Source organism: Bubalus bubalis, chromosome 3, assembly GCF_019923935.1.
Source record: "Bubalus bubalis isolate 160015118507 breed Murrah chromosome 3, NDDB_SH_1, whole genome shotgun sequence".
In the NCBI taxonomy this organism is placed as follows: Eukaryota; Metazoa; Chordata; class Mammalia; order Artiodactyla; family Bovidae; genus Bubalus; species Bubalus bubalis.
The window spans coordinates 22,117,994-22,128,065 of record NC_059159.1 but is presented as its reverse complement, the minus strand read 5'-3'; the positions used below and the strand labels follow the sequence as shown (position 1 = coordinate 22,128,065).

Below are 10,072 nucleotides of genomic sequence, written 5' to 3'. Positions count from 1 at the left end.
GTGTGGTAGTTTGAGCATTCTTTGGCATTGCCTTTTTTTGGGATTGGAATGAAAACTGACATTTTCCAGTCCTGTGGCCACTGCTGAGTTTTTTTATGCCAAATTTGCTGGCATACTGAGTGCAGCACTTTCACAGCATCATCTTTTAGGATTTGAAATAACTCAAGTGGAATTCCATCACCTCCACTAGCTTTGTTTGTAGCGATGCTTCTTAAGACCCACTTGACTTCACATTCCAGAATGTCTGGCTCTAGATTGGTGATCACACCATCGTGATTATCTGGGTAGGGAAGATCTTTTCTGTATAGTTCTTCTGTGTATTCTTGCCACCTCTTCTTATATCTTCTGCTTCTGTAAGACCCCTCACCTTGAGGGATATAGGGGCACAGAACCTTGGTCCATCTAGGGACCTATTACGCCCTCTTTCCTCCTTAGGTCGGAGAAGGCAATGGCAACCCACTCCAGTACTCTTGCCTGGAAAATTGCCTCCATGGATGGAGGGGCCTGGTAGGCTATACAGTCCATGGGGTCACTCAGAGTCAGACAGGACTGAGTGACTTCACTTTCACTTTTCACTTTCATGCATTGGAGAAGGAAATGGCAACCCACTCCAGTGTTCTTGCCTGGAGAATCCCAGGGACGGCAGAGCCTGGTGGGCTGCCGTCTATGGGGCTGCACAGGGCTGGACACAACTGATGCGACTTAGCAGCAGCAGTGGCCTCCTTAGGTACCCATTAATATCCTCTTTTTTTTGTCCTCTGCTATCAGAGAAGTATGGCTTAGGGGCCCAGAGTCCCCTGTTTCAGGTCAAGGCAAACACTTATTATTGAAACAGTTATTGGGCAGCAATGGTACAAGGCATGGGTTTGGCAGTGGTGGTAAAAATGTGTAAAGTAAGCTCTCCTCCTCTCAAATGCTTCCAAACTAGTTAATATTGTAATATTTGTATTTCTTATAATCTAATAGGGAACATAATTAGGCATTATGGCTCCAGTGTCCTCTGCCTAGGATTCATTAGAAGAATACAATAAAAATAATTCAAGGATAACTCTAGTGCTTATTATCTGCTTAATAATAATTATTATTATCTGCTTAACACTTTCAGATGGATCTTGAAATCAAATTTTTATGAATATATTACAACATGGGTATCTATAGAGTATTAAGAGCCAGCTGAATGTAATATTTGATCTGAGGAAATTATGTTTTCAGTTTATCTAATTTATTTCCCTTTCTTGGAGATATTGATCAAGAGAGTTACAAACATTAAGTGTACGTTGTAATACAAATGAAGTACTCCATTAAAAGAACTTAAATTCTAAGCCAGAATTTTTGATTAACCTCCTTTACATTTGAAATATTGTTTAAATATTTATTCAAAAAGGATCTGAAAATTAATCCCTATAAATATTGAGTATTAAAAAATGAGTTAACATTTATTGAGTGCTTACCCCTAAGTGTACTTTATGATAATTTATTTGTTTAATCTTTATAATAACCACTAGAGAGAAGTACTGTTATTGTTTTATAGATGAACCTGAAATGTACTACTGTGAAAAGGAATAGACTTGCTATATGTCAAAGGATGGCAGACGGGGGGTTCAGTGGAAGAATTTTTATTCCTTTTGAGTTTATCTCATATTGAGTTATTGGGAAAGCCTCATGAAAATCCAGGGAGAAATCTTAAATTATTTTTTAAAGTTTTCATGCAGATCAAGAGCTGTTAGATGTTCGCACATCTGTACCACAGACATGAACATTTTAAAGATAAGACAATACCACCAGTGATAACTTGCTAAAGGAAGAAGGTTTATTGACTAAAAAGAACTGACAACATTTTCTGTAGGGTAATCAAATGAGTCATCATATTTATATGTGATGTTCTTCCAGGTAAATAGGAAGATACTATTGATAATGCTAATGATTGCCCAGACAGAGATTATATTTCAGTAATAGGAAGATAAGAGGACAGACCTTTTTTTTAAGACTTGCTCATTTTCCAAGACAGATATATTATGCCTTCTCTTCTCAGAGAGTTTTTGGCATATGCTGTCTCTTGTGTATCGGATTAATTGCTTTGAGATTTCTCTTCCAGGGAGTGGAGCCTGGGGGTAAGTATTTTGCTGCGCTGGTCTACCTCCTCAAGGACTTTCTTAACCACAATGGCTTTGACCGGATCTAAAATTCAAAATTTAAAAGGAACTTTTTAGAGCGTTGAAACAAGATGAATAAAATCACAATAGCTAAAATGTGGATGAGTCTTGAGGATAGTATGCTAAGAGAAATAAATCAACCACAAAAAGACAAATATGGTATGATTCCACTTATATGAGGTACCTAGAGTAGTCAAATTCATAGCAAGAGAAAGTAGAATGGGAGTTGAAGAAACTGGAGGGAGGAGGAGGAAAGGGGAGTTTTGTTTTTTTTTTAAACAGGAATAGAGTTTCATTTTTTCAAGATGAAAAGAGATAGACGGTAATGGTGGCTGCACAAGAATATGAATGTACTTAATGCCACTGAACTATACACTTAAAATAGTTAAGATAGTAAATTTTATGTTCTGTGTATTTTACCACAGTAAAAAGTGGAAAAATAATAATAAGTTATATTAATTAAAGGAATAATAGAATTTTTATATAGAAAGGACTATGCAGGAAGCACAAATAATCAGACTCATTTTTGGGGAATTTTGATTTCTTGGTTAACTAAAAACGTGATGACAAAACACTTTGATTAAAATTAGCATACATCACTAAAGTTAGACATCCAGCACACACTGGTATCTACTACAGTCCTTTGTTACATCTGTTCTTGCTGAGGCCTGGAAATATGAAAACAGTCAAGCTGTGCACTGAAAATGAAGTAGAATAACACAAAACCAGAATTCCATTTTAATTACCTTTCATTTGGTTTCCCATATTTCCGACTCCATAGTCCTTAGTCTTGTAACCTCCAGATTTGCAAGCCCTGTGGACACAAATTGTTGAAAATGTCACATAGGAGAGTGACTTAGAAAGAAATACTTTCACTGTAGAGTCACTCTTTTGTTTTCTTATTAATAGTATCCTGACCAGAGAGCGACCTGCACCCCCTAAAGTGGAAGCATAGAGTCTTAACACTGGACTGCCAGGGAAGTCCCCCTCTTTTTTTTACTCTTGTTTTCTTTAGCTGTTTGGTGAGAAGAGTTTCAGTGGGTCACACAGTTGAAGCTACTTTGCTTTAGGTAGCTAAAAACCACACGAGGTGGTTTTTAAAATCTTCTCACCTTAAATAACAGGGCTTGTGGCACCTTGGTTTTGTAAGATGTGGCTAATTTGTATCTTGGCAGTCATGTATCATGCTTAATATTTTGCATTTATGATCATAAATATGGTCATTTCAATTTATGTTCACTTTCCAGGTATCTAAGTTCAAGCAGATTTTGGTATATTGCATTTTCTCTGTAAAGAATTCCACTTACCCATCATCTCCACCAATGAGGAGACAGTAGGTCTCGATTTCTTTTTCCAGGTGGACCTTGATGTCCAGGAGCTGTTCATACTCCAGTTTCTGGCCCTCGGTCTCGGTCCTGACCTGGTGCAGCTGCTCCTCCAGGGCTCCGATCTGAGCCTGGATCTGGGCCAGCTGGGCGCAGTAGTTGCCCTCCGTCTCCGTCAAGGAGCACTCCAGGGAGTGTTTCTGTTAGGAAACAGTAAAGAAGCTGGGATAGATATACAGATATGCAGACATTTGCTTTAATAGATGACTGTTTCCTTTTGTTACCTCTCCCTATAATTGTTTCAGATTTCACACTGACACATAGTTAAGAAGACACTCTTAAAAATCAGCAAATTTTTCTTTTTTGGTAGAATATGCCAAAAGATATCGATGATGCTGTTTCAGCTGTTACATAAAATACCATTCTTTTCTTATGTTCTAAGTTAACTACATAAAAATATATATTTTTTGATATATGGATATATTCTCAACACAGTTAAGGCTTTTAACATCAACTGGCACACATTTAAAATGGGAACATAGGAGCTTAATTCCCAAAATATATAAACAGCTCCTATAGCTCGATATAAAACAAAAAACCCAGTCAAAAAATGGACAGAAGACCCAAGTAAACGTTTGTCCAAATAAGAAATACAGATGGCCAATAGGCATATGAAAAGATGCTCAACATCACTAATTATTAGAGAAATGCAAATCAAAACTACAACGAAGTATCAGCTTGTACCGATCATAATGGCCATCCTCAAAAAGTCTACAAATAAACTGGAGAATGTGTGAAGAAAAAGGAACCCTCCTACACTGTTGGTCAGAATGTAAACTGGTATAGCCACTGTGGAAAAAGAGTATGGAGGTTCCTTAAAAAACTAAAAATAGAGTTACTATATGATCCAGCAATCCCATTCCTGGGCATATATTCAGAGAAAATATTAACTTGAAAAGATACGTGCACACAAATGTTCATAGCAATACTATTTACAGTAGCCAAGACATGGAAGGAACCTAAGTACCCATCAAGAGATGAATGGATAAAGAAAATGTGGTGTGTATATACACAATGGAATACTACTCAGCCATAAAAGAGAATGAAATAATGCCATTTGCAGCAACATGGACGCCACTAGAGATTATCATATATGTGAAGTAAGTCAGAGAAAGACAAATATATATTACTTATATGTAGAACCTAAAAAGTGATGCAAATGAACTTATTTACAAAACAGAAACAGACTCACAGGCATAGAAAACAAATTTATGGTTACCAAAGCGGGAAGGGGGAAGAGTGATAAATTAGGATCTTGGGCTTAACAGATATACACTGCTGCTGCTGCTGCTAAGTCACTTCAGTCGTGTCCGACTCTGTGCGACCCCATAGACGGCAGCCCACCAAGCTCCCCTGTCCCTGGGATTCTCCAGGCAAGAATACTTGAGTGGGTTGCCATTTCCTTCTCCAATGCATGAAAGTGAAAAGTGAAAGTGAAGTCGCTCAGTCGTGTCCGACTCCTAGTGACCCCATGGACTGCAGCCTACCAGGCTCCTCCGTCCATGGGATTTCCCAGGCAAGAGTACTGGAGTGGGTTGCCATTGCCTTCTCCGAGATATACACTACCTTATAGAAAATAGATAAACAACAAGTTCCTACTGTACAGCACAGGGAACTATATTCAATATTTTGTAATAATCTATAATGAAAAAGAATCAGGAAAAGATATATATATGTAATATTCACATATTAAATGTTAGTTATTATGATCATTATATCATCATAGAAGTTGGAATTAGTTTTGCAGCTAGTCTATGTATATATCTGAATCACTTTGCTCTATACCTCAAACTAACACAGCATGCATCAATTTAAAAAAAGAAGGAAAAAGATAACCTAGGAGATGATAAGAGATCAGCCTTTTCATACCGTGGCTAGGAGAGACTGAAGTTCAATTTCTAGTGTTTGGAGGTTGCGCTTCATCTCTGTCAGCTCATTCCTGGCTGAGGTGGTGGCTCCCACATCCTCAGTGATCTGCTGTTGCAGCGAAGCGCTCTATCAAGGTGTAAAGGAGGGAGCACATCTTAGTTTTGTGAACAGTACTCAAAAGCAGTGGGGGTGTTTTCCGGTTAAGGCTCACCTTTTCGTTGAACCAAGCCTCAGCGTCCCTGCGGTTCTGCTCGGCCAGGGCTTCGTACTCGGCTCGCATGTTGTTCAGCAGAACCGTGAGGTCCACGCCGGGCGCTGCGTTCATCTCCACGTTCACGTTGCCTCCGGCCGCGCACTGCAGAACCTGCATTTCCTGGAGGCGGAAGAGCGTTCAGCCCAGCTGTGTAGGGATGTCTAGAAAGTCTACAGGCTTCGATTTGGTAGGGCTCTTAAGAGTTTTCCTGGTCTACCTCCCAGGCTGTGCAGCTGCCTCTACATTTCGTATTTCCTGTCTCATGAAGTAATGTGTTTTATTCTTGTAAAGTTTTAATTGCTCCAAAGCTCTTCCTTCTGGTCAATTTAATTCCTGCTCCTATAACTCCAATTCATCGATTTTAGTTCTGCTGCACAGAAAAGAGTCTTTCTTCCTTTCCTAAATGAAAATCCCTAAGATATTTAAAGTTAGTTATTCTTATCTCTTATTCTATTTATTTATGGCTGAAATGTCTCCACCTTGATGCACTGGTCTGCATTTTACTTAAGAGACCAGCTTTGAAGTGTTCTCTAATCAGTTCTCTTGACCTAAGACAGTAGGAACATGATCCAAGAGCTGAGTCTAAAGAATTCTGAATAATTATAAACAAATATTTGTTATATATTTATATTTACAATTTAAACATATTTGTTTATTTGCAGTTAATAAAGGGAGAACCTACTCCTGTAAAGAATCCTAGCTGTTGGTTAGGCTATTAAGCTTACACAAAGACTAGTGTCATGATGGACTTGAGTGTCAGACAGATATTTGCATGAACTCTGGTTCTGCCCTATAGTGGTTAAGTGAACTTGGGAAAATCCTTAATTTTTTAGTCTTGATTTTCAGATAAAATAAGAATAAAAAAATATCCTTCTCTGGGTGGTTGAAAGATGTGACAGAATTATTAGTGATAAGACCTAGTAATACTATCTGGTGTATAAATGCTAAACAAATGCTAGTTATTATGATCATTGTCATCATCAAAGAAGCTGGAATCAATTTTGCAGCCAAAGTCTACTTATTATCCCATCCGAGGTGTGGGCTGTTGGGATGCACTCAGTTCTAAGGTTGTGGATAGCAGACATCCCTGCTAAGACTGTGTACATTGAAACAGTAGGGATCAGCTTAGGTCTCTACTGCAGAAACCGTCCTGCCTGCCCATGTCCGGGGCCCTGAATCGGACCTAATGACAATAATGAGGCTTTCTTTTTTCTTGGTGATCTGTATACCTTCTCTTTCTCCAGGTGGGGTTTTTACTTCTGAGGATTTAGTGAAAACTTCCTCAGTTCAAGCAGAAAAAGAAAAAGATAAAAAAAGATGCAGGTGGGTCTGTCTGTGAGTGAATCATTTAAAAAATCAATTGCATACATCAAAAATTTGTTATAGGGACTTCCCTGGTGGTCCAGTGGTTAAGACTCTGAGCTTCCACTGCAGGGGGCACGGGTTCAATCTCTGGTTGGGGAACTGAGATACCACATGCTGAGTGGTGCATGCAAAGATTAAAAAAAAAAAATTATTACGTAGCTACCATGGGCTATAAACATTCCTGAACCTGTATGTTCATATTAAGGTTCTTTAGATACTGTTTCAAGACAGCCTCATGGATAATCAAATTGCATTTTTAGCTTGATATCCTGCTTTGAGGTTTGGCATGACTCTTAGAACTTTCTTGACTATTTTAAAATAAATTCAATTTCAAAGAATAAAGATTTCTCAGAAAACAGTGGTTCTGAAAGCATTCCCCCAAATGTGTCCAGAGTTATGGCTATATGGTCTGATTTTTTAATCTAACTTCCAATAGTGACCACTTTGGAAATGTATGTTTATTTGGAAGTGTACATTTTTATATGTTTAGTTTCAGTTTTCTTATTTTTATATATGTTAAGTTTATATCTATTACATATATTAAGATTATACATTAAGGACATATGCTTAAATGTGTACAAAGTAAGTATTTATGTGTTTTAAATCTGCCACTGTTTTATAGAAATCTAAATCTGGTTTCCTTAAGATATCCTTAAAGTATATTTATTTTATCTAATTAGATGTAATCTCCTAAGTATGCTGTTTTAACTTAGCCATAATTGCCTAGCTGAAACATTGCTTTTGTAATTCTGATTGGTATGGAAAAGAAGATTCTTTCCCCCTCCCTGCCTTGGGAAATTTGATGCAAGATCAGAGGTGAATCTGGACTAATACTTCACCACTGCTACGAACCACTCAGGCCTCATGTCTGTCTGATCATGGATCTTTAGTGCCAGTTTCTTACTTAAGAAGTCAAGTCCATTATCTCCTGTTAGATGGATAGTGTCTGCAGAGGGATGGCAATATGTGGGCAGTCAGCTCTTACCTCTTTATGGTTCTTTTTGAGGTAAGTCAGCTCTTCACTCAGGGTTTCATACTGAATCTCCAGGTCTGTTCTGCAGAGGGTGATTTCATCCAGAACTCTGCGAAGCCCATTAACATCGCTCTCTACGCTCTGATGAAGAGCCAGCTCATTTTCATACCTTAAAGAGGGTTAATGATTTTCCAGTTTATTTCATGATTGGAGAAGTAGTCACTGATCAATGATCAAATGCTAGAATTCTGGAATTATGGAGTGACACATTTGGCCTAGATGGGAGGGGAGTTTGGAGGAGAATGGATACATGTATATATATGGCTGAGTCCCTTTGCTATTCACCTGAATCTATCACAGCATTGTTAATCGGCTATAACCCAATACAAAATAAAAGGTTAAAAAAATATAAAGTGACACATTTGGTCACAAGAGACATTTTCAAAATTTGTTGTATCATAATTATTTTGAGATATTTCCTTGGCAGAAAAAGAACTACGGTTTTGCACACTGCTTTGATAGCAGTTCATACTTTATATTTCATAGCCAAAGAATAAAAAAAGAATAACATTCTGTTTGTTTTAAGTCCAAGCGTTTTACAGTGTTGGAACCAGAGTTGGTAATATTTAATGAGGGATCAAAAAATAAATTTAATGAAATGCTTCTCATTGACCTTGTGATTTTTTTTTTTTTCACTCTGTGAGGCTACTTACTTGAGTCTGAAATCATCAGCAGTCAGCCTGGCGTTATCGATCTGCAGAACGGCATTGGCATTGCTGGTGGTGGAAGCAATGATCTGGAAGCAGGGAGTTTGACTTTTTAGAGGCAATTTATCATAACTGGTAAAAACCAAAAAGCGTGTGTGTGTTTAAGATTAGGAAATGGAAATAATCCAAGTTAAATATAGTTACTAGATAGTTAGTGACATTTTCATCATAACTACTGAATCTACTTAGTGCTTATTTCCAACGCTAAATTGAAATTCCCTTTAAGAAGTCACAAGTAGGAATGAGAAATGTTTTTAGTATTCAGTGAAGAAAGAAAAAGAACATTTGGAAATAAAAGTACATAAAAAGGATGGCAAAGTATAATTTCTTACCTGGTTTTTAAGATCCTCGATTATCGGGAAGTATCTACTATAGTCATGATCAAGACCACGGCAAGATCCGGGCCCAAATTTCTCATACCAGCCCTTGATCTTCTGCTCCAGGTCAGCATTGGCCTCCTCCAGGGCATGAACATTCTCCAGGTAGGATGCGAGGCGGTCATTGAGATTCTGCATGGTCACCTTCTCATTGCCAGAAAGGAGGCCCCCCTCATTCACAGTAAAGCCAGCACAGGGATTGCCCCCCAAGGCGTTTCCTCCTGACAAGCTGCCCCCAAAGGCACATGAGAAACTGCTTCCAATTCCAGGCATGCTGCAAGCGTTTCCAGCTCCAAAGCTGGCTCCCCCACCGGAGAGCCTGAGTGAGCCCGTGGTGGGACGGGGACTGGCCCTCCTGGATCCACTGGGAAGTCGAAGAGACATGGTATCAGAGATGTGCTTATGAAAGCCGGAGTGGAGAGACTGCCCATCCCAGCTCGTCTGTTGCCCTTTTTATAGACAATGCTCAAGTGTGTCTGGATGAAATTCTGCCTACATAGAGTTAAACACCGCTTGCCAGCCTCAGCAAGTCAGCTTAATTAGATGAATTTTCCTAATTAGTATCTAACTTTGCCTGGCTCATTTCTGTAGGAGGGCAGTTGCCCCCAGGTTGGTGGTTATCTGAGAAATGGGTCTGGGTGGAGCAATTTCAGGTTCCTTATTACATTTTAAAATTGTGAGTGAGTCATTCCTCACTTCCCTCCTTAGAAGATAAAAACTCACCAGTCCACCACTGAATAAAAGTTTGGTGTCATGGTTTTGGGCTGTTAGGCCAAGGTAGATTTTGATGTTTCTGAGACTTTTACTGCTTCTGTTTTTACAGTTCTTTCCACATAAATAGAGGACAGGACAGCAATCATTATTTCCGCAGCTTGGATCTTCAACCACTGACTTTTCTCCTCAACTGTTGCTGCTGTTTCTGGTGGGAAG

General features: G+C 38.7%; 1 protein-coding gene across 1 annotated transcript; it reads right to left on the bottom strand.

The window, feature by feature from the left end:
- Positions 1-1,788: 1,788 nt before the first annotated feature.
- On the bottom strand, positions 1,789-9,586 carry LOC102390593 (keratin, type I cytoskeletal 25). The gene is made up of 8 exons (XM_006068635.4): positions 9,098-9,586; positions 8,712-8,794; positions 8,011-8,167; positions 5,619-5,780; positions 5,408-5,533; positions 3,461-3,678; positions 2,900-2,967; positions 1,789-2,178 (listed from the first exon to the last, which is right to left on the bottom strand). The coding sequence occupies exons 1-8, from the start codon at positions 9,524-9,526 to the stop codon at positions 2,069-2,071; spliced, it is 1,353 nt and encodes a 450-aa protein (XP_006068697.3). The 5' UTR covers positions 9,527-9,586; the 3' UTR covers positions 1,789-2,068.
- Between the last annotated feature and the right edge of the window lie 486 nt (positions 9,587-10,072).